This window comes from Antennarius striatus, chromosome 18 (genome assembly GCF_040054535.1).
Source record: "Antennarius striatus isolate MH-2024 chromosome 18, ASM4005453v1, whole genome shotgun sequence".
Taxonomy (NCBI): Eukaryota; Metazoa; Chordata; class Actinopteri; order Lophiiformes; family Antennariidae; genus Antennarius; species Antennarius striatus.
Window position 1 is genome coordinate 6,013,913 of NC_090793.1, and position 25,791 is coordinate 6,039,703.

General features: G+C 40.3%; 1 protein-coding gene across 4 annotated transcripts; it reads right to left on the reverse strand.

The window, feature by feature from the left end:
• On the reverse strand, positions 1–25,791 carry per2 (period circadian clock 2). 4 transcript variants are annotated; one of them, XM_068340409.1, is made up of 24 exons: positions 25,631–25,791; positions 17,881–18,436; positions 12,847–12,939; positions 12,131–12,285; positions 11,729–11,850; positions 11,438–11,639; positions 10,902–10,953; positions 10,239–10,381; positions 9,947–10,025; positions 9,731–9,837; positions 9,490–9,643; positions 8,738–8,852; positions 8,387–8,533; positions 8,081–8,171; positions 7,816–7,993; positions 7,143–7,267; positions 6,799–7,005; positions 6,068–6,334; positions 4,964–5,841; positions 4,476–4,592; positions 3,620–3,845; positions 3,082–3,289; positions 1,666–1,816; positions 1–1,413 (listed from the first exon to the last, which is right to left on the reverse strand). In XM_068340409.1, exons 2-24 carry the CDS (start codon positions 18,327–18,329, stop codon positions 1,216–1,218), a joined length of 4,464 nt encoding a protein of 1,487 aa, XP_068196510.1. In that variant the 5' UTR covers positions 18,330–18,436; positions 25,631–25,791; the 3' UTR covers positions 1–1,215. The 4 variants fall into 4 exon arrangements, with proteins under 4 accessions (XP_068196510.1, XP_068196511.1, XP_068196513.1 ...); XM_068340410.1 differs by having other exon boundaries at positions 25,708–25,785; XM_068340412.1 differs by lacking the exon at positions 6,799–7,005.

Here is a 25,791-nt window from a genome sequence, read left to right on the forward strand (position 1 = left end):
ATTAGGAAACGATTTTTTATTGAGAGAAAAAAAGGTGCCTTGTTGCCAGCGTCTGTTCAAATAACAGAGACCACTGACAAATTCTGAAAATGTTCAAGCTACTAAGTCTTAAACCACAACGCAAACTTCAAAGTAAGAACCTTCCACACAGTCACTTGGAATTTGTCTAAGCTGCTTTATACCCCTGCAATAACCCTAAACCTTGACTTCTGAAGTAACCACTTGTTCTGAAGTCATGAGCTACAGTCATCTCCACAGGATGCTCTGTTTCATATTTATGAGGGCCAACATCTGAACATTTCAAGTGTTGGGTGGCACACTTAAACTGGGATAAACATCAATATTGTCCTCCCTTTATTTGAATCACCCACCATAAACAGCCTACCACAGCAGTATTTTCCAGTCCATGGTGGGAATCGTCTTGACATTGCCTGCACATTATTAAAACAGTATTTACAATAAATATTTATAGTCCGTTTTAGACTGAGTTTTCCTTTTTAACTTAAAACCAATAATCTATTATAAATAAACATGTATATGTGTTCAAAGGCAATAAATATTCATGCAAGCATTGAAACACAATCGAGGCATGTATGAAATAAAAAGAAAACATTTGGGCAAAAACTGTAATGTTACACTTAGTGACACGATACAGACAGCTCAAAATTAAAAGTTTGAACTGTAATGAAGTCGCAAAAATAATACAACAATGAGTTGGATGCACTTTACAGTCAGTGCAGAATCTAATTGTCTTTTTCTCTGAGCAGCGTCATATGTTTTCACCACATCCATCTGCTTCAGCTATTGCTATTTCTGTTCCTTGCAGTGATCACACGTAACACCAGAAGCTGATGAGAGCAAATAGTGCAGGTGTTCATGAGTCTCCATCATGTTTTTCTTCCAGGGCAGCCACAAAGTGCACTTGTGCGTGATAGGAGAGCATTACAGGATGACGCTGTGTTGATGTGCCCCCACCGTCATTCTCAGAAAAAACAACACACTGAATTAATTTATTAACATTTACATTATCATTGATCCAGTTCCTGGGGTATGTGCTAGGTTGACATTGGATGTTTACTGTTCTTCCCGGGCTATGAACACAAAAAATTTAAAGCAAACCCTTAATGGGTTCTGCATCTCCTGATCCATGCATAGTCTTCATAATTGTGCCCCCCAAAAAACTGATAGGTGATGAACACATCCCTGACAATGACTTCACTGCCTAGCTTGTGTCTGTGAGCTGGACCCAGGAGAAGGGCCTTGACAGGAAATGACCACAGTGTTTGCAGGTTCCTCTGTGGTTCTCTGCTCACAGCCAGCAACCCCCGCCTCTGAATTGTTGGCATCCAGGTCTGGCTGAACCTCTGCCACCTCTCGTTCTGCCTCTGAGGTCATGTCGTAGCAGGAGCACACCTAGACAGCAAAGACAATTCCATGTGAGAAATAACAGGTACAGCAAAAAGATGTGTGCATGTGACAAAGAAGAATGACAAGAGTATACTTCTCTGATCTAACTTTATGATACAGTAATTATAGTAATGTATTATAAGTAAGGGAAATTATATTCAGCAATTATATTCTCTAAAAACAAAGGTGAATAACTTAAGAGAAACAAAAAAAAAAGTGCTTAAAACCTTGTGTTAAAGACAAATCAAATAATTGTACCTTGACGTCTATTGCCCTGGGCAGTCCTCCCTTTCTAATCCAGGGGTGGACCTCGATCAGCTCCTTCTTCTGCTCCTCAGAGAAACATGGTTGGTTCTTCTGCAGCAGCCCCAGCTTCTCCCTGTCCTCTCTGAGCACTCTCTGGATGTCACTGCAGACACAGCAAACACACAATTAGTATACAAAGTGACAGACATACAGTACCTTACCAGCCATTGTAACGGATGAGTTTGTAGCTTAGTGCACTGGATTGATTTTAACAGCTTTGGATAACCATGACCTGGATAACTGAGAACCTACACAGACATTGCATAATATATTGTCAGTGTTGGCAGTGACAGTGAAAATAGACAGCTTTAACCTTTTGAGGTTCTTAGTTTTTAAAGTGTGTGACATATTGTGTTGTTGAGCACGCTAATCTCTTAAATCTCATTAAGTATCAGGTGCCTCTTACTCTTGACTGAATTTACAAGTGCCACCTAATGGTCTAAAAATACTGCTTAATGCTACTGCAAATTGTTCCAAGTGTGAAAGATGCACAATGGTTCATTGTTCTTAGTTGGATATTTGGACCACAATAGAAAATCTCTGCTACACAACTACAAGCAAAGTAAAAATTGGAAACAATCAGGTTGTACAACAGTTAACTCTAAATGGATTTGTAAACAGGAAACCAAGAGTTTGCATGAATATAATGTTTTGAGATCATCCTATACCAATCCCTTAGAAGGGAGATTTAGGTCTGTCAGAAGCAAGAGGACATCATAAATAAAGATACAGGAAAGAAACTTCAAGAGAGTGCCCAAGGGAGTATGTTTGTCTTACAAAACAATGTACAAACTCAAGGGGGCATGAAATATACAAACAATAACAACTGACACGGGAGGACATAAGAATAGGATGTTGTAATATTTTATGTGAGTTTTTTTCTTCACAGAGTACAGAATAACACACTGTGTAGTTTTACAAATGCTCATGCTAAGTAATGTAATATACTGGCCCGTAAAGGATACTGGACATGCATATATCTAGTAGTTATACCCATGTCAATGGAAATAGGCAGATTGATCCAATGCATGCATATCCATCTGTAACCCTACTTGGAACGCAGTTGTTCTGTGAATATTTCAACCATTCATGTTCAATTAATAAGTAACGTTTGGTGAAGATAGAATATAGTTGATGCATGTTATGTATATATAGTTTGCCAGTTATGCTACAGACAAAAAAAATGAAGGACAGACAGATGCATTGACTATTTATAAATTTGCCAGTTTGGGATCAATAAAGTATATCTTATCTTATTTCCCTAGTTTCATACCAACCCTTAGACTTCAATTACAAACAGGAAGTTCAGAAACTAACATTGCATATTCCCACTATTCAATTCCTTGGCCACGTCCTTGTCCTACTTACCGTGAAGGCAGTTGATAGGTCATCATGACTTTGTCATCTGTGTTGGCCAAGAGCAGCCACTGCGGGTCCCTCAGCACGTAATTGATGAACTGTTCGCTCTGTTCCATCTCCATCGGCCTTCCCTCCCGACTGTTCAAGTGGTCATTGACCTTCTGACTGTTCTGGGATGAGTCAATGCTACCAAAGTACTTGCTGCTGTTGTTGCTTCCTGCAAACAAAAACATATAATCACAATGTTATCTATCCATCATCTTGAAGCTCGAATACGCAAGGGATTGCTGTATTATGTGAAATCAATTTTTGTGCAAAAAATGTAATATTACAGGATAAAAGAAATAGACTAACTAACTAGAGTTTGCATTCTTAATTTCCCTTTGAGGATCAAAATCAGTATATATAAAAAAAAAATATGCAAGTGTAAGCCAGTGAGCTTTTCCACACTGCGATTCATATACATTTATTCCAAAAGAGTTTAGATGGTATTTAAATAATTTTAAGCGTAGCTCATATCGTATATTTATAAGTCTTTGTAACCGACCTGTTCGGCTTCCAGAGGTCCTGCTGGCCGAAGCTCCACTGCCTGATGTCATGCTCTTAGATGTCCCACTGTTGGATGTCCCGCTGGCCGACATTCCGCAGCCGTTGGACCCTGAGCCCATGGACCCCGAAGTGGCTGAGCAGGAATCTTCATGGAGAATAATATCCAGCATGTCACTGGATGAAGAGTTGACATCACTGTTGTTCCCATCACCACGTGAACTAGCCTGTGAAAACAAAACCATTAAAGTGGTAACATTAAGGAAGAGCTTAATGTCTTGGTCGTCAGGCTGTGGCACTGTCTCCATCTTCTGCACCGTTACAACTCCAGTGTGATCCGCGGTGTTGCGTCTTGTCTCTGCATTTTCATACTCAATGGGGAATTGCCCATCTCACCTGTCACCAGATATACAATTCCAATACTGATTTCCATTGTTACAAAACAAGGCAGAACAGAGTTTGATCAGAGAACAATGATCCTGATCCTTCCTGCAGCTGATTTGAATCAGGGCAAATGAACAATATGGAGTCTGCATCATACCTTATTGAGATTCAAAAAAACAAACTAAAAAAAATAATGTGTACAACAGGATGGTCATTGTTGTTTCTGACTACATCTCAGAAAAATACAGTGCATAAGAAAAACAGCAATGATCACAGTTTTTCTCAAAATTGTTTTTGACTCAATTTTTTTCCTTACTCTTGGCAGTGTGTTAAGCAAAGTAAACCAAAAAAAATGCAAGATTAAAAAATGATGATCGTCATTCATTAATATGCAATTTAGAGAGACTGTTATAACCGACATGGAATCAGGGAAGAATGGGATTGGAGAAGTATGGAGGTTTTCTTATGCCTACCTCTTTGCTCCAAGCACTCAGCCTAGAGAACACTTTATCCCAAGACAAACGCCCACAGACACAGGGCGAGCCCTCGCAATACAAGGGTCCTGGTGGACCAAGGAGACTGAGAGATGGCTATAGGGTGTAAGGGATAATAACATCATGTGTTAACACCCTGGGCCACATTTCATCTGAGGAGTTTAACTGATTTGACTTTACACATGGCATAGCAAAACAATGAATTGCTGCACTTTAATACAGTGAATAACATGATGTCATCACTGCGACAAAGGCATCAAATCCGGAGAGACTGAGAGGCTCAGGGAAACATGCCACATCGTACCATGGGAGTTCAAACGACCCACAATGATAAAGTGCAGCGAGGCATTGACATGGTTTAAGAATGTTGTATGAGGAGTTAAAAGTCACAGGTATTTGGAGGCTTAAGGGAGGAAAAGGAGTGAAGAGGGAAAAGCTGAAATCAAACAATGGTTCTCCATGTTTACCTGCTTGAGCTCCTGGGATTGGCACCCACTTCCTCCTTTCTCCCTTTCAGTCAAATTTTTCCCTTGTCCTCCAGAGGGGGCCGCTGTGCTGTCCTGCCTGTCCACGGACAATTCCAGTTCCAGGAGGTTCAGAGGAGAGCTGCAGCGAGACTGGAACAAAGGTGGGGACACCGGGCCTCCAGCACCTCCAGATTGTGGTGTAGAGGAGCGAGATTGGCCCTCCAAAGGAGGCTTTGGAGTTTCTGTAGATGGGGGGAAGTAGAACGACGTGTTCAGGTAGCCTGTTTGAGGAGCAAAATGGTCTCGGGAGTGTAACTGGTTTTGAATATTGAAGGCAGGCGGAGCTGTAAAGGGGATCGGACCAGGAAAAGCAACCTGACAAAAAGGCTGCATTTGGTTGGGGAATACACCAGTCTGTGGAGGAGGCAGCCCACCAGGGGCCATTGGAGGGTAAACATAGTTAGGCAGCATTAATGTCAAAATGGGGGCGTCCATGGGTGCAGTGTAGTGAGCAGGATAGATGGAGCTCGGGCAGGGAGGGACCTGTGGTCCCTGGTTGTCCCTACAGCCTTGTAAGGTGGAATCTGCGTGGGGAGCTGCTGAACAGGTTCTGGTGTAACCCTGAAGTGGGTAGCCTGGAATCATGGAGGGGTAAGCCACAGGAAAGGTTGACTGTGAGGTGTCAGATGGAGACCAAGAGGTGGGGTTTAGGTCATGATTTAGATGGAGAGGCCTTAGTGGCTGTTGTCTCTGACAGGAACCCGTGCTGTCCGACGATTCCATCTGCTTCGCTCGCTTTGACTTGGTCTTCTTAAACCGAGTGGCTCGACGCATCGTTGATTTGGCAATCGGCTTGGAGGTTGGAGGAGCATGTGCAGCTAGAACGCAGAGAGGATGAAAAAGAAAAGGAGGACATTTCATTGTTTTATTTCTTGTTATTGCTATCATTTAATATGATTAAGTCCAATCAAGAAACAACAGGAGCAAAAAAAGGTGATCAAAGACAGGATGTAAAAAAGAGGTAAAAACATCAAATGTGCAACAAACTGGCATAGTCCTTGAGAGGAATTAGATTATATGTGTCAGTGTGGAGTTCGGAGGTACCATCACTGGGAATCTGTTGTCTCTGGCGTTCCAGGTACTGAGAGCAGTTTGCTTTGAGTGCTGTAAGTCCACAAAGCTCTCTGAAGCGACACAGGAAGGCCTGCTCCTCCTTCTGAGTGTGGGCTGCCAGAACCTGCTTGGTCAAGCCCAGTTTCTTGTAGGACTCCTTCTCCTGACTGGGTGGACATGTGGCAGAGGGAAGAGAAGCCCCGACATTCTGGATGGATTCTCCTGTGTCTCCCGCTCCCGTAACATCCTCTATAATCTCTGTATGGATGACAGCGGGGAAAATTTTTTAACATACTTTAAATCACTGAAAAATAGGGTTTAATGTCAGCAAGCTATTCAGTGATAGCAATGATCAATCGTAAATGGTTACACCACATTAAAACGAGTCATTTTATTTATCTTAAGATTTCCACTAATACAATAATACAATAATTTTTTTGAAACTACCGGTAAGTTCAACAAAAACTACCACGGTAGATTTATTTAGCATTATATTTCTATTTAAATTATTAAATCACATAGCTATGACATGGTTGTAACTTATTATTCTGTTTTAAGTGCCCAGTGAATTTTGAAACGAGTGATATGGTCTTTGGATTATTTTGTTGCGTAAATATAAACTAGAAGTTTTGTTGCTCATCTGATCCAACATGTTTGTATAACAAATATGAAGCAATAGAGTTGCTCAGGTTGGAAGGAGATAGGTTTCTATGCCACTGTACCTGATTCTGGTTGAGGTTTCTTGTCCCCAACATGCACTATGGTGCTACTGTAGCTACACTGGCTGGTTATGGACACCACACTCTCTGGTTTGTTGGGCACAGATAGTGGCAGCGAAGTACCCACTACTGCTGTGGCTGTGTCAGTGGACTTTTTGTCTTGAGCATCCAGAGTGGAGAGACATGACTGATCCTTCAACAAGGCTGGTTCTGCCAAAGATAACACAAGGTCTGACAAAGAACTGGCACTGTAGAGACTAAGAGAGAGAGGTCTAACGGCCTTGAGAGTCCTTGGATTTGTATGATGAGATGACACCATCCTTTTTGAATAAAGTGGCAAAACATACCTTCAGATACCCGCATACTGTTTGATCCCCTCTGTTTGTCGTCATCTGAGTTAGAGGATATGGTGTTAGATGAAGACTGGCACTTCCTCTTCATGGTGAGGGGAACATTACAGCTCTCCAAGTACCTACAGGAAGCATGACAACACCAGAATCAGTTAGTGAATAAATTCTCAATCAATCACAAACTAACCATCTGCAGGAAACATCATTAAACAAGCAAGGAGGCAGTTGTTTAGGGTGGAGTTTTCTATTAAGGTCAGACTGAAATCTTTACTCTTGTTTTAGCTGGTGTATATGACCTGAATTTACTGTGGGTTTCCCTCTAGATAACCTTCTATCACTGGCCTCCGTCCTTCAAATTTTAATTTTTAATTTAACTTTTTTAAAAATTGTATATACTGATCTGATCCCCGAAGGGAAATTAAGAGTACACTCTAGTTAGTAAATACTTCAAACGCATGCATACATGTTAGTTTGTACAGGCCCCTGTAGCACATGCGCACACACACACAAGGGGGCCTGTAGGCATGCAGGGGGAGGTAGAGTGGCAGGCAGCCAATTTGTGGAGCACCCCAAATGAGGAACTTGTAAAGGGGAACAGAGCCTTGCTCAAGGGCGCCTCGGCAGTGCTCTGGAGGTGAGCTGACACTTCCCACTGTCTTTATGTCTGTACCTGACAACACTGTCCAGGCAGCTGATTTGCTGGTAAGAATAGACGGTCTGATCGCTGATGGTCATGTCCTCCTGGAAAGAGGACCTGCTCTCCTCTGTATGGGCCCCAGTCTCCCTAAGGTTGAGCGGAGCTGCTGAGTCTTTGGGCCGCACGACTGCAAGGTTCTTTTGTACAAACTCTGAAGGAGAGAGGAAAGGAGTTAGAAACACTTTTTTTTTTTAACCATTTGCATATAAATATGCACATAGAAATGAGTTGCACGTACTGCCATTGCTTTTCCTGATGTCAGGTTTGGTTGCCTGCTGCTCCTGACTCTTCTGAAGATGTATTCCTTTACAGATTTCCTGAAATGTTCGCTGTGAAACAGAAACATAAGATTAAAAGATTAGGTACAACATCTGTCTCAAACTGGACTAAGATCAGTTTTAACTGAAATATTGATTTAATGTGTCGGTCAAATTTACTGTGTACAAATTCAATAAACCACTATCTGAAATTTGTCATGACATCCTGTATATCAGGACAATGTGGGCTGGAACAGCTGACACTAAACAAGAAGTAGTTTACTCACAGGTCTGGCTTTGTCACTGACTTCCTCCTCTGCTGGTTGCTTCTTGCTCCCACTGTCATCTATGCTCTCACTAGATGAGTTCATGCCCAAAATGTTACTGTTTCTGTTTGAACTTCCATAGCCACTGGAACCACTGCTATGAACTGGCTGCTCATAGAAACAGAGATGGGAGAGGGAAATGAATGAAGTAGGTTAAAAAGGCAGACAGGGTGTAGTACTGGATAAAAGATATTTGTATTTTTTTATGGGTGTGTTGGTCTTTTGGGGGCGTGGGGGCGCTTAAATAAGCTACCTCATATTCCATTGTCATTAACTCGCCCCTGATTTCTGTCCATCCTTATAATCTCTCACCTGGAGCAGGAGACGATGGATTTGCTCCGTTAGCTCCTGGATGTCGGAATCAATTGTCTTCGTCTCTGCAACGGTGGAAACTGGGGCCACAAAAACATCTTCATTCAAAGGGCCCCTGATAAACAAACCATCAAAATATTAGTTACGAGTTCATAACATAACATTTTCTCTACGACACAGTGTGTCAAACTCAAGGCCCGGGGGGCAATTTTGGCCTGCCACATCATTTTATAAGGCCCACGAGACCACAAAAGGTCAGAGTATAAAAAAAATTAATAGGTCAAAAGCTTGCTTTGACCAGAAACTACATTTCCCACAATGCAGTAATTAAGCCCATTTTAACTCTGACAAAAATGTTTTGAACAAAGTTAATGTCCTAACTTGTGTTTGATGTTATTTGTCTTTATTCACTTGACAAATAACCTGACAAATTAAAAGGATTTATGTTATAACAGAGAAACAAATATTTTTTCTGTGTTACTGTGATGTTTGTAATAAATCCAGCTTTATTTAACATTAAGGAGGAGTTATATTTATGTTACATTAAATAGAGTTACATTTAGTTACATTTATTAGTTACATCTGGCCCTTTGAGGAGAGCTGTTATACCGATGTAGCCCTCGGTGAAAATGAGTTTGACACCCCTGCTCTATGAATTATTGTGATTATAATCTATGCAAAAGAATGGCTTTTAAGCGTTTACAATGGCAAACCATGAATTTGTTTCAATATTACATGACGTCGATGCTCACATGCGGACTTTATGTCTCCCAATAACAAAAGAGACTTTGCGGTTCCAAGGGTTAACAAAACTGGACCAGCTGGTGTCAAGAATGATGTACTCTCCATTTCGTGCACAGAACCGGATAGACGAGTGGTCAAATGGCTGCCCTGAGTACTGAAGAACTGCACAGAAAGCCAAAATAATATCATTATAAAATGATGGCGAAAAGTTTTCTACGTAGTCACATTAACTTAAGCCTGTTGACTTACTCTTTCTGTGAATGGCCAACATGATTGGCCGGTCATTGGGATGCATGTGGAGGAGAATCGGTGTGCCAATCAGGTCTTGGGGTAGGTACCCGAGGAGAGGAACAGCCCTGTTGCAATAAAAACCCATAAAAAAGCCCTCAGTTACTTCTATTATTGATTAGTATAACAGACAATGGTGACATTTTTAGATTGCTCTGAAGTTAAAGTACAGCTTACCTCTCATCAACATCCTGAAGCACACAACTTGGACTATGTGTTGTGGTAAAGATGCGTTTGTCTGTTGGGATTCTTGGTGCTACAAGGAAGAGTTAGTTTGTAACTGCAAAAGCGTAATTGAAATACAATTGGATTGAGGAGCTTTCTGAGGTGCATTGACACTGAATGTTAATCTCGCCACAGGATTATTTTCCCATTAATTTATTATATTGTAAAAAAAAAATGCTTTTTTTCCCCTTATTCTTTGATTTTCTGTCACATTTCTTTCTCAAATCATCAGCTGGGTCTTTACCATCATAACCAGAGTGAACTCTCTCCGCCAGTAGGAGGCAGCAGAACTGGTCTTCAGAGTGACGGGTGTCCTGTACCTTCATCAGGTACGGTGTCATTCGGAATGGATAGTACTGTAGATCACCCTTACACTCCTTTCCACCACTGAAAATAAGAAGAAAAATTGACTTGAAAAATTGACTGAATTAAATGGACACTTGGTTGCATTCGCCTAGGTTTGCATGCATTTCAGATCTAACATTGTGTAACACAGGGGGGCAGTGTTTCACTAATTATGGCACACAATAAATGAGACTGAGTAAATGTAAATCTGTGCATTATTGGATTTTCTTTTCTTTCCAGTTTGAGAGATCAATTTTGAGGATTCTTCTTCAAAGCATGTCATTTTCAAATCATGTGACATAAGGTTCACAGTTTGGCCTGTTTGAGGGTTTAGAATGGAAAGTCAATACAGTAGAGCATGGTGGGTGTGTCTTGAACGTGTGTGTCTGACTGCCTATATGAATAAGACTGATCTGGAAAAAGCATCTGATTACAGTGAACAAGCCTATGATCTCACAACCTCATTGAAAAAACATCTAGGATGGAAAGAAAGTATGAATAAAACCTACAAACAACTACGAGCAGCAGATGGTTGGACACCACGTTTGAGCCGGAAACCCACCTGATACGGCAGAAGAAGGATTTTTCTTGCATGCAGTCAGATGGAGATGACTCTGAAACGAGGAAGAGATATGGTTCAATTCATACCCCAATGAGCCATGGCCCTTTGTTAGTCACTGACTGGGGTCCAGCAGTGCATCCAGCTTGAATAATTCCATTTAAAAAACATCACCCAGGATTACTCTGCATCTAAACAGCTCGCCAAGCCAGCTAAAATGCAGATCAACCTAGTTGCTGGAAAAAAATAATAAAATGAATTTAATCATCTGGCGCCTAACTCTGCTTCTGCATGTGAGGCAACTTGGTCTGTTCACCCAAGCCTAGTAGAATGGGACGGTTTTGTGAATAAGTCAACTTAGAGAGCAACATATTGATGGCGTCTGTGATTCACAGGATTTTTTTATTTCTATGATATGCAAGAAAATGTTCTTAGATATGCGGAGTACATTCAGGAATACTTCTACACCTTCTCATATCTCATTCCTACTCTTGAACTACAATGATTGTGACTATAATTGTAATACAGTGCTTACAGACCTGCACCAGCGCACATGCTCCAGGAGGGCAGGCGGTAAGGTGTTGTGAAGCTGTAGAACACACTGACATCCTGTGGCGTCAGGAACTCCACAAACTTGGCGTTCTTGAATACATTTCTTTTGCAGTTCAGGATTAAGGCAGCCTGATCAGAAATATAGACAATCCTTCCAGTGTTGAGCGACACTGCTACTGCAAAAACGTCCTGTTGAAGATATTCAATAGCATATCCTGAAGGTTTATACAAAACAAATATGCGTAAAACATTACTCAAAAGATGATTTGATGACTCACGTTGTTTTTGAGGGTGTATTCAGAAGTGATGCTGTTTATCTCTTCTATTGTATAGGAGGATACATCCAGACTTGAAGGGTGGCTGTCATTGGTCATCAGCAGCTGGTAATATTCCTCATTGGCTGCAAGACACAGTGATTTTATTAAAGTTTGATCATAGCATAATATTTACTATGACATTTTTATTTCAAAAACATATCAATGCTATATTAAAAGTATAAAAATTGCATTGCTGACCCTCTACCACCTTCTTTCATCTCACAATATTGAGATTTTGTTGACAAAATAAAGCACAGACAGCTTAAACAGATATACAAAATTCTAAACTATGACCAAAACACAGAAAAACCGAGTGAATACAGAGAGAAAGCAAACCAGAGAGGAGTGAGGAGAAGCCCTTACCTTCCACTTGTTTGACACAGCGCAGCGCATACTTGAGGGTGTTCAATGTGGTGGACTTGTTATTGTTCCTCTTCTCAGCGGGCAGGTGACGCTTTAGCTCTTTCAGTATTTTAATCACCTCCTCATGTTTCTTGGCTTTGGCAGACTCTTCACTACTGCAAGGTGAACAATTGCACACAAAAGTGCAGTAGGAAATGAGATATTGCCACATGGAAAAAAAGTCTCCCAAAAAAAGACTCTTAGTGTGAACAAGAATACTCCTTTAATTTTTCCTTCTATGACTTTTTGTTAGTGAGCGTTTATCCCTTACAAAAAATATTCAGCTCTGTGCAGCATTTTAAGATGAACACCAAACATTAGAATCAAGGACCTCTACATCCGAAATCTTCATTTGTACCAACTTTTTTGAAACACGCTGGCATCAAATTCAAAAGGTGTTCATAACTTTTTGAATTTTCCATTTTAAACATCTGATATGTTGTCTTTGTATTGTAAGTGGGTTTGGGTTTAAATGTTTGTAAATGAGCACATTCTAATTCCATATACATTTTACCCAACATTCCACTTTTTAATAAATAGGTTGTATTCCAAGTCATAAAAAATGAGAGCAAAAACAACAGTGCTAATTTTGTACGCAGTAAATTATATCGCTGGTAAAATAGGAGTTATTATATGATGAGTGTTTTTAACTTTGCAGGAATTGTCCATGCACTAACCTGCAGCCGCTGGTGGATGGGTTGTCCTGCTCAGAGCTCAACAGACTGAAGGCATTTGAGCTGCAGGGAGGAGATGGACTGTGGGAGTTTGAGCTGTGGGGGAAAGAAGGACTCCTGAATATTTTGCAACAAAATCAAGCCAAACAAATAAAATATCTCAAAGTGAAACACAAAGAAAGAGACAGAGAGAGACCCTAAACTGATTCTAATTTAGACAGAATGATTTTAACTCCTTTGTTTCTAAATCAAAGCTCATCAAAGATTCCGGTTTCCACATCAGAGTTCTATTATTGGGGAAAAAGACTTCAGCATTATAAATTAAAATGATAAAATGCCTATCAATCATAAATGACAAATCATCATCTATGTGGTCTGAACAAACATATTGTAAGTGGAGCTGTGGTAGGGCCTTAACTGTACAGAAGAACAATGTCTGTAGAACATCAGTAACTAAAATAGCCTACATAGAGAACACCTCATAGCCTGCTTAACTCAAGGCCAGGACCTGTGCACCTGTGGCAGTGATACAACACCGTTAGACTAAATCAGAAGGCAGACATACTCCTTAGCCAACTGTGTTTGTGCTCCACTGTATTGGCTTATACTGTAATCTTAAGACTATTAACAGCTATGAGATACTGACTCACCTGAGGCTACTATGTATAAACTGATTACCTGGCTTAGAATAGAAAGATCCTTTATAAACAGCCCGTACAAGCAAAAGAAGGTGTCTAATGCTACCGAATATAGCATTCAGCCCTCGATAATGCACAGCTGGTTTTAGACAATTCAGACCATTTAAAAAAGGATTTGTGTTCATTAGGCTATAGAGAGTCTAAGTCATGGAAACATGCTACTAAAAAAGAGCTCTCAAGGAGGGAAAGGAGTTCTCTGCTTTGGTTTCTATTCTTGTGCAGAATGTTTCTATGTGCCAGATGATGGTCAGGGCGAGGTGGCCTTGAAACATTTCACTAGCACCGTGCCAATATTCAACCTCCTCATCATCTGTATATGTGGATAACGCACTACATTTAAGAGGCATGAGCAAGACAAGATGTCCGGACAACAAATGCAAACAAAAATGGTTGGAGAGATGCTTGTGGAATGTTCATCATAAGCACTGGTTGAGCCATTGAAGTATGTTATGTTTTGACAGCAGAATATAAAGCTCATTCTTCTCTCACCTCACTATTAAAACAGCGGTGACACTGAAATTTAGATGTAGGTAGCAGTAGAAAGTAAATCTGGATCACAATCTCAAAAATATTACAGCATTTTAATTAGTTCAGCTCAGTTTATATGTGTGAGCGTGTGTGTGTATGTGTGTGGTCAGCTTGTTAGCCTACAAGATTATTAATGCTTTAATACACTAAAATCAGTAGCACTCAATAGACACCGACTCATCCTTCAGATGCATGTTGTCATAAATAAAAGGCTTGAATGATTTAGTATAGATTCAGCATCTATAAATACCCTCTCCAAGTAACCACAGTCCAAATTCTACTAAATATACTCATCAGTTTACATGGTACACTATTATGAAAAACTAATTTTTTCAGGTCTCTACATATACATAGTGGTCCTCCCTAACCCGACCAAATCCTAGAATCTGGACAACAAATGCTTCCTGCATCAATAGATATTTGCAATTGTTTGGATTGATGGCTGGACAGAATCAAAAACAGTCAGATTGACTACGGTGCCGATCCTTATGTCATCTCCAGGTTGACTGATAGAGTAAATTGACCTATCCTGAGTCATATTTGATATTTGTCCAGCCGGATTTGGGCGTGGTCATCCATGAGGGGGATTTCGTTCAGGCTGCGGTAGCTGTGCGTGTGTGCGGTAATGTCCTGGCTCAGAGCTACACACCAAAAGTTCCTCACAAGCTGTTGAAGTCAGCTAGCATTTGCTGTGTTGTGAGGCGACAGCGCTACCCACTGCGCAACCGTGCCGCCCGACAGAAAGAGCATTTTAAAAAAAATCTTATTTAGTATATCTTTTTATGAGTAAAATGCTATAAATGCTATATTGACAAATTTTAGTGGACAGTTCAATATACAGTACAGTATTTTCCGCACTATAAGGCGCACTGGATTGTAAGGCGCACCTTCAATGAATGACCTATTAAAAAAAATAAATTCAGACAAAAAGTACACTGGATTCTAAAACGCACCGGATTATAAGACACATCTGAGAACTCATCTTCAATGAATGGTCTATTTTAAAACTTTTTTTTATATATAAGGCACATTGGATTATAATAAATTGAGAAAATTAAAGGCTTTTAGGTGCGCCTTATAGTGCGGAAAACACTGTACTCATCCGCTTTGTCTTAGCACTTACCGGGAACTGTTAGCTGCTTTCCAGCATTAGCTTTGCTGTTGTTAGCTAGTGATCTCTCATAGTCCATGACGACTGTCAGGAAATACAGTTTTAATTACATCCTGTCAAACATTGGTTGCTGTCTCAACTGATATTTGTCCATTTGGCAAACAGTGTGTGTTTTAAATTATTTGCGATGTTTGGTGGTCTCAATAGGATCAGCCCATGTAGTGTTTACACAATGAGCTACGGATTCACGTTTGGCTGACTGAGAAAGCAGCTCCACACTCAGCGCAGAGAAATCCACAGTTAATGAACAAGAGAGACAAACACGAGAAAAATAAGAGAGAAATACGTAGTAATGCAGTTACTGAAAGAAAAGTTCTAGAATATGTCAATCAATTCAACGCTAAAAAAATAATCTTGAGTATTCAAAAGTAAACTTACACCGAAAATGGTGAGACAAATGATGAAAATATACGACTGTGCTCTGCCCGGTAACAAACAGGCACAAACATTGTGTTGCTATGGCAAGAACAGCTAGTTGTGGGCGTCATTTAATCCATCCATCCATTCAATCCATCTAGCTTTAAGAAGGCCAACCTCCAGGGATGACATCAAACCAGTCTTCCCACAGTCATTGTTTTCCCCACCCACTTACTTCATTTCCTGGGCAGACTACATTCTGTCTGAGCAGGTCTTAGGTTATATTTGGAAATTTTAGGAAATGTTCTGTCATCATGATTCAGGAAAACCTCCTCTCCAAGTTTAGTGCTATATTCACACACTGCTGTGAATATAGTACTGTGACGATTAATTACATCACAACTTAAAAACCCTACAATTAAACCCTGTGTTTTAACAAAATGAACAACATAGGACTTTATTGTTCATCTGGGTTAGGGTTACTACTGCGATACTAGAATTTCAGCTGTAAAAAATACCTAAAAATAATTAATTACATATACAGTAATTACAAAAAAATAAATGTGAGCCAATCAATAGGACAGTATAACAAGAAAATATGAAAGCAAAAAACAAAACCTTTTCTTCAAGGGGCTAACTGTGGAATGATTCTTTCACCATAATAATTTACAGGGCACACTATATTGAATTTCCCACTTCATCTTTAACCAGACATTCATTATCTATGTTCCATTTTTGAATTCCCCAACTACTGTGACTTGGATGTGGTTTTGATTTTCTGGTGTGTTCACCACCTGAAGCCTTCAAAAGCCTTCAAAAGCCAATCTGAATATCACAGCATGGGTGCTTTATTATTTTGTGGTTGAATAACCAAATATGAATTAACATGCAGCTATGGGACCACAGGGGGCAGGATTCTGCTTGTAAAACATCTTCCCTCTAAGACACATAACTGCATATAAACCTCTTTACCCACATCTGTGATCACCTGCTCCTGACTCCTTGTTCTGTGTGTCCTCCTCATCACAGTTTTCGATTTCTCTACCAAGAAGTTTATCTTGTGAGTGAATTAATAATTTTTGATTTTCTGTCACTAATATTGATCAGAAAGTAATGTAGCCGCAAGAGGGCAAAAGCCAGTGTCTTATTGTGCCGGTCCCAAGCCCAGATAAACACAGACGGTTGTGTCAGGGAGGGCATCTAACGTAAAACTTTTGTCAAATCATACATGCTAATCAAATCTATGACTTCCATACCGGATCGGTTGAGGCCCAGGTTAACAACAATCGCCATCGGTGCTGTTCACCTACCAGGTGCCAGTGAAAATTGGACTACTGTTGGTCGAAGAAGGAAAGGAGGAAAGTGTGTTCGTAGGAAGAGAAAGAAGAGGAACGCTAAGAGTATAGAACTTGAAGGAATGAAGGTTAGCCGCAGTAAGACAGAGTAAATGTGTGTGAATGAGAGGGACCAAAGTGGAAGAGTGAGGTTACAGGGAGAAGAGATCAAGAAGTTGGAGGATTTTAAGTACTTAGGGTCAACAGTCCAGAGCAATGGAGAGTGTGGAAAAGAGGTGAAGAAGTGTGTACAGGCAGGATGATATGGGTGGCAGAAACTGTCAGGTGTGATGTGTGATAGAAGAATTTCAGCTAAAATGAAAGGAAAGGTGTACAAAACTGGTGAGACCAGCGATGTTGTTTGGTCTAGAGACAGTGTCACTGAGGAAAAGACATGAGACAGAGCTGGAGGTAGCGTGATGAAGATGCTGAGGTTCTCTTTGGGAGTGACCAGGATGGATAGGATCAGAAATGAGTACATCAGAGGGACAGTACATGTTAGAGGTTTGGAGGTAAAGTCAGAGAGGCCAGACTGAGATGGTTTGGACATGTCCAGAGGAGAGATAGTGAATATATTGGTAGAAGGATGCTGAGTTTAGAACTGCCAGGCAGGAGGCCTAGAGGAAGACCAAAGAGGAGGTTTATGGATATAGTGAAAGAGGACATGAAGGTAGTTGGTGTGAGAGAAGAGGATGCAGAAGACATGGTTAGATGGAGGCAACTGATTCGCTGTGACAACCCCTGAAGGGAAAAGCCGAAAGGAGAAGAATATGGATCAGAAAGTGCTGAAGAAAACTGACTGAAGACAGGAAAGACTCCTGTGTAACATGCTAACAAGAACAGTATCTCTCCACTCTCTACCTGTTTATACTGAATGTAATACAAAACTATATTGGGAAACAAAAATGGGCTTACTAAAGGGAGAATAATTTCAACAACTACTACTAACCTCTTGTTGCTTTCAGAGGATTCCAGCAGTGCCGAATCTTTGCTGTTGCCATTGGAGCTTCCCGCTGACTCATGACCATGGCTTTCGTTCCCATGACTCTCATTGCCGTGGCTTTCATTGCCATGTGATTCTGTACCACTACCGCTGGATCCGCTGCTCTTCATCTCCATGTCCTCCTCCGGGTGTGATCGGGAGCGGGCGTTTTTTCGATGGCTGTGCACTGAGGTGGGGGGGTCCTGTCCACTGCTGTCACTGCCCTCTGATGCTAGGCCTAAGTTGGGTCCACCTTGGCTATAGCTGCCAATCCGGTGCAGTTGTGCCATGGAGCTGCATCCCAAGGCCCGCCGAGGCATGGAGTTGCATGAGTTGGACATCCTGCACCCTGAAGTGGCGTCTTCATCCTCCAGCACTGTGAAGTGATAGGGCTTAGAGTCTGAGTCTTCTGACATCAAGAGACGGGCTGCCCAAGGCTGGTTCCAGGCGAGTTGATAATGAAAAAACACAATTACCCCATTTTCATTGGGGTACTGTCAGCAGGAATCAAGGCAAAAGTGAGCTGTTGAAAGAGAAGAGGAGATGATATACATCAGAAATATTTTTTTATGTCTATTTCATGTTATGCCTCTTTCTAGAAAGATATAGTTCTTCGGACATTGTTGAACAGATGACTTGCCCTAATTAAAACCAATCGTTCTCTACCAGTATTATCTACTTTGAGCCATTTCTCTCTTACATTCCAACTTAATATCAGCTGACACAGAAATAAATTAATGATGTAATGTGAAATGAAATCAGACCAATTGGATGACAGAAAGCACAAGCGATAAATTATTTGGTCAGAAAAAGCAATAGCACTGGCATGGTTCTTCAAAACACAGATAAATTCACTCATATTCACAAACTCGTGCTAACACACAAACACACGGAAACACACACCCATACACGAACACACACACACACACACACACACACACACACACACACACACACACACACACACACACACTTTTGTCTTGTGTGAGCTCAGGCGACATGGTAGGGTTTGACCTCTGACCTCCCGAGAGCACTGCGGGTGTTTCTCTGATGTGCAGTGAAAATGGCCTATATGCACTGTGTGGCCTTTAACAGCAGTCTGTTCCATTTGAGCCCTCCAACCCTTTCAAAGTAGCGTCCACCCTGGAGCCCATAAGACAGTGGCCATCTGAAGGCCACCATCGATTGCTAGTCAACAGTCTGGAACGATGGGTCTGTTTTATGTGGCTTCAAGAAGGCATGTGGTGCAGCTAGCGGAGTTACAGCTCTGCTCTTTAGGAGAAAGATAAAGAGGCTCCTGCAGCTGTTCGTCCCTTTCAAAATTAGGTACCGGTAGATATTTCTAAGGAAATTTAATGTTGCTAGAGGAAGAAACAAATATTACCTTTTTTGGGAGCATGAACACTAAGAAAACTTTGGAGGTAACCATGATTAGGAGGAAAAATTTAGTTTCAACAAACCTATGGAAAAAACAGTTCAGCAGTAGTAGTACTGAATCTGAAGTAATCCCAAGGGGGAAAAAATGAAAGCAACCAATTGCCTGAGAGCATATAAAAAGCCTTAAACTCAGATTCCTTTTTGGGAGTTATCAGTACTCGTGTGAAGACTATGTCATTGAGTTTAAAATATAGAAGACTCTGCTTGCCCCATGATGATCCAACATTTTGTTATCATAGTTTCTGTTTTAGTCTGGACTGTTTAAATTTTCAAGAATATAGAAGAAATTGCATGATCTCACATCATCTTGTTCTGTGGCAGCATGTTACAGGGCGCTCAAAGTCACAATCCCAAATCGCCTGGTGTTTAACGTCCGGGTTGGTCGCTTTCCAGGGATGAATTGCCTGCGTCAGGACATGCTTTCCTTTCTGGCCTACAATGGAAACATTCCTATTCTCGACTTCGACGACACACAGTTCTACGCCCCGTTCATCTGAGCTCTATGGTGATGTGTAAGTTTACATAGACTAACCAAGCAAAAGCATTTCTTCAGGTAGGTTGTTTTAAAATGTGAAGTTTGTGTAATGCCGAGCTGATAAATACCTGTTGACAGCTACAGGTTTGTGTGTGTGTGTGTGTGTGTGTGTGTGTGTGTGCGTGCGTGCGTGCGTGCATGCATGTGTGTGTTTGTGTGTGTGTGAGTGAGTATATGTGTGTGTGCATGTGTGTGTGTGTGCGCACACGCGAACGTGCAGTTTTGGACATTGACAGCATTTCTTCACAACAGATGAATGTGACTGCATGAAGTGGAATATTGACAGCAGATCTGGCAACATTCTTGTTAGTTCTTACTCCTTTCCAATTACAAGTCAGAGTTGCAGGATCAACTGAAAAACTCGGAACAAAGTAACAAAACATGTAGTACATGTTTTGTTACAGAGTTGATATTTTACATTTTTGGTGGTGATATTCAAATGGGTGAACTTTAAGGACTGACTGACTGAAACTGTCATTTGAAAAAGAAATTATAAAACAAGATTTAACAAATTACTGCAAAAATTTAAACTCATTCCCTCACATACTTCAAGTACAGCTTCCATTTAGTTTGGAGGAACTCTCATGATGCATGGAGCTCCTCTCTCGTTCTTAACTGACATATTTTTTCATTACTTTTCATGGCCTTGAATTTCTACCTGGAGTCTCATTCATTCTGCAGACTACTGTGGACTGTTGGTTGATCCTGGTTAATCTACTGTTGGGATCCTGGTTGACACCCACTGACAACCTCATCACATTTGTCATTGTTATTATTGGAAAATTGTATCATTACTTGTACAAACTGGATTCTTTCTATTAAAATATCTGTAACTGTGGTTGCAAATTTCTTCCTGTTTCTGCATTTTTATTACGCTCCATCTCTGTCACCCAAAAAGGTCAAAACAGAGGACTGCTAACCTTGACTCTTGGATCTGCTCTAGGTTTCTGCACGTTAAATGCAAGTGCCTTGAAAAAACATTGGAGAGGAGAGGAGAGAGTTTTTGCGTCCTGCTCTGTGCGGAGTTTGCATGTTCTCCCCATGTCTGTGTGGGTTCTCTCCAGTTCCTCCCACCTCCAAAAACATAGGCTTCTGGTTAGTTGGCCAGTCCAAAATTGACCGTGTGTTTGTGTGTGCATATTTGTCTGCGTCTATACAAGGCTCTGTGTCCCCACCTCATGCCCAAGCCAGATGGGAAAGGCTCCAGCGTCTCGCAACCCGCAATAGAGCAGATGAAGTAATTAAGTCGATGAATCTGGCTTGCGCTAGCCGATCGCCACTACGCCATAGGCGAAGTAAATTCCAGAGTGGCTACAAGTTTTTTAGCCTGTGTAGCCACAGTGGTGTTCTTATTTTTATGAAAAAAAGGCTAAAACTTCCAACTTTTTTGGACTCGCAAAAAAACCTGCGCAATAACATAAGTAAACACACTTTTTCTCTCGCTAGACGCATGTCGACGGAATTTACCGAAGTAAGCCAAACACTCCCGATCATTAAATATGCACTCGGGTCATGACCTCCTCTCGTCCAATGAAAAAAAGAGGATTCTATTTTTACAAGCTAAACCCTAACCCTAACACATAGTGGGGAGGGGAAAGTCAGGGGAAGGAAGGGAGGGTCAACGGGGGGAGGGAGAGGGTTACAAAAAAAAATAAAGCAACACTTCACAACACTTCATGCAGCGTAATGGAGACTGGCAAAAAAAAGCACCTTATTGCTACAAATATTTGCACAGACATAACACCAATCATATGATGGATGAAACAGAGAGCAGATGTGTATGCAAATTATGTCTAAAGTCCAATGTGTATGTATGCGTGTTCTGTTCGAATTCCTTGGTTCAGATAAAACTGCCCTAGAGTCAACAGAAGGTGTCAGGAAAGGGATAGAACTCCAGTTCAGCCTTGTCTTCTAAAGAGGAATTTATTGTTATCAGCTGGTGAGATGGGGGGTGGTGGTGGGTTGCAGAATAGGTGAAAAAAGATGGATTTTGATTTGAGGGACATAAGCCAATTCAGTCCTCTCTATAGTCCTGTAATTATGAATCCAAAAAGACAAAGATCTTCAACATCCTCCACAGAAAGAACCACCAAAGACACGCAGCGAACAGTGCAGACAGGACTTCTCCTAAAGCAGCGATGAGAGTTAGAGATGGAAAAAAAAGGAGACACAGAGGAATGCGTCTGCCCTCATTGAAAGCTGTGATTCTGTGCCATATAAATAAAACTGACTAGGCGTGTTTGTCTTTGAGTGATTTTCCAATATGGTGCTATAGTGTGTGTTCTGCATGATTTTCAAATATCTGATATCTTTTTAAATCTTTGAGAGTCACAAAATAGCTTTGCCCTGAGGCACCGCTCCCAGTTTGTAATAGCCCTGAAACACTTACTTTCTAGCATTTACAGATATTTTTAAAAGCATCTAATAGATATTTGGCAATGGATGTGAGCAAAACAAACATAAAGCTGAGGTACTTCTTCTAATTGGTCAATGGACAGCTCACCATCGATGTTCATTGATGGCAGTCACCTTATCCTTATTGTACATTATCTCTGTTCCCTGACATTTAAGTAGGTTTACCATGATACATGTGGTTCACAAGGCAAGACAGGAAATGTAATACAATTGCAGGTTATATATTACTCTACATCGGAGCTTCCAGTCATTTTAATACAATCAAATAGTCGTTGTAGGATACAACGGGATGAAACAAAATCTTAACCTGTTGACATGCTGCCCATTTGGCCTTTCTGAATCTGAATTACAGCTGCAGAATAAAAAGAATGAACACTCAAATTCAGACAAAGTTTAAAACCATCAAAGCTGCAATTGGGGAGGAGAATAAAACTCTGATCATGACTGTCATTTGAGTTGTTCTCTCCACTGCTGAAAGGGTCCCTTTCAAACTAAACAGGTGGAAAGACAGTCAGATGTTGTTCTGTCTCATTCATTATTTCTAATTCATTGATGCTCTTGTTGTGATGACCACAGAAATACAAAGAAGTGTGTGGGTAGGTCAGCCTATGCTGCTATCTTGATCCAGTACACCATGGAAGTATAGATCTTGTATTCTACTGAGACCTTACTGGTTCAAGAAAGGATAAATAAAATAAAGCAAAAAATAAACTAGACATTTAAAATTCAATAGATGTAGCCAAAATGACAAAAAGTAGCGAAAACAAAATATGTGTTCTATTATAAAAAACTAAATGTATTTTGTATTTTAAAAATGCAATTCTGCAGTCTGACTTCAAACGGACTTTCTTTTAGTTTCGGCACTATATAAATCAAAATTGATGGTCTTCTAGAAATTAAATGTGTAAAACATCAGACAAAGATAAATTATTACTATAATTTTCAAATAATATTAAAAAGAGAAATAACAGTGGCTTTAGTTGACAAAAGGACTACTTTCAAAAGCAACTCCCTTTCTAACCACTATTTATTTTTCGATGTAAATAGTCAAATTTATTTTTAGTTCAGAGTCATAAGATTTTCTCAGTTCCACTTTCTCACTATAGTGATCTGATTGTAATGTTTGACATGGACTCTAACTCTGTGGACTCTAACTGTCTGTTCTATGAGTGCTGTTTTGTTATTTTGTATTTAATTAAGACCAAGCTCTAATGACTTTTGTACTGTTATCACTTCTGACCTTAAAAAAAGTTAAGCTATGTGGACATTAGCCTTTGACTTCTCTATTAATATTCCGTAAATTAAACCATGAATCCTATCCGATAAACAATGATACTGCTGCCAAGTAAATCTTTTAACTAGACTACAAAGTCCCCAAAAAGCTTTTTTCAGGAGTTCAGGTAATAAACTCTCTTCTCTCTTTTTTTCTCTCATGTCAATGCATAGGGATGAATGGGTACACATGCCAGACCTTCCACTGACTGCATTTGTAAAGTATGAACTAGCATGAATGAAAAACAGGTCAGTCAATGTTTCTCCTCCCACAAAAACATGAGGCTCACTGCTGATGAACTGTGTAGTGATTGACTAAATGAAATTGCTATTAAGTTTAGATCAATATTGTTTGCTCAATACTTCTTAATTTAGAAAAAAAGGATTCAAGGCTAAATGCTGTTTCAATCTATTAGTCAAACAATGTTATAGCTACATTTGTTTCACCAACATCTGAATATTGCTTCTTCCTTGACTTGGCTTTTTATTCCTTTAATTAATTACGGCCAATGTGTTCTACTGAGATGGAAACAATTCTGACAACAGATCCTTAATAAAAAAACAAATAGAGCAAAAGCAAACACATGGTGGAATTCAAATGACATCAGGCAGCAGACGTAAAAACTCCACTGAGGACTAAATACCAGTAACTGACACCCCAGCCAGGATTTCAATGAAGTGAAAGATTTTGTCTGATTTTAAAACTGATATTTACTGTCATCCCTATCACCAATGAACCTCAATCTTCATGCTTTTCATGTTTGCACACACAAAGTTTGCACACTGCAAAGTCTTGGTTGAGACACTTTGCAGTGTGTTTCTTTACACAAAGTGTATTATGTAAAGAGCCTAAAAATAGGCAGTGCTTTCTTGAAAAGTTGAAAAGCAGGGCATGAGGAATGTGATCTCTCACATTTCCTGCAGTTAATTACCAAGAAAACGCCTTAATGTTATTGCTGAAAACTACATCAGACAAAAAGCACGCATCAAAAGTACCCAGAATGTAAATTCTCAAGTTCTAGCGATAAATAATTGTACTCTAGCAGGTCAGTAAATGTAAACAACTTCCAACCTCTTTCAAAACAGTTTAACCATAATGTCACAGCAAAACTAATTACATGCATGCAGCCACTGCTTCTGTCTATGACATCATCTTGTCAGCCTGAACAATAAAACATAATTCCCATGATGCATCTAATTATTAGCAACAAATAGAAAACCTCAATCACAACCCATGATGACGTCATCCTACTCCGAGCTGCCCATTAGGTATTAGCACAGAGTCCTTTTTGTTTTTGAGATAAAGTGATGATTGTCACCAGTTACTAACAAAAATATGATTTTCCACAGTGGTGGATCCATTTTTTTTCAGAGTTAAATGACATTAATTTGAATTAATTGATTATTATCAATATTAATATTATTATTATTAGTAGTAGTAGTGGTAGTAGTAGTACTATACGGCATTTCAATACATATGATATTGGCAAAATGTAGTAGTTTTCATCACAGTTTTGAAGAAACTACCTGCTTTTCCTCTGAACACCACTTCGCAGAGACAACACAATAAACGTGTGTGGCCACAGAAGGGAAATTATTACTTTTATTTTTTTATTTTTGAAACCAAAAATCTTCTGAATTTTTTTTTTTTCACCCGTGCAAAACTATGCCACGACCTCACCCAAGTATTACAGCCTACATTTTCATGACAGGAGCTGAAACCTCTTGCAGCGTCTCAAATGTGAATGACTGATACTTCGGGTGAAGGTTATATTACTGCCGGACTCGGCCGGTCGCATCCCGTCGTGAAGTGGGCTGAGCAGCTGGATCTGCTGTAATCTACTGACCGACATTGACCCTCACGGTGACACAATTACGCAACTTGGACATTTCTGTTAAAGACAAGCGGCTACAAATTCCGATCACAGCTCCACGAACACGTCCTCACACACACACACACACGCACACACACACACACACAGACACACACAGACACACACACACACACCCTCGTCACAGCTCGCGTAACTTAGGTACTGTATGTGAAATTGCACCAACCTCACAAAACGTGAACGCTCTTCCCGTTCGATTCTGAAGTAAGGCCAGTTGTTTAACTCGTTTTGTTTTACTCGTACCCCAAACTGCAGAAACTGTGAAGATGATGTCGCTCCAACGTTCGTCTGACACTTCTCTCTTCTAGATCAGGTTTTCAGACACAT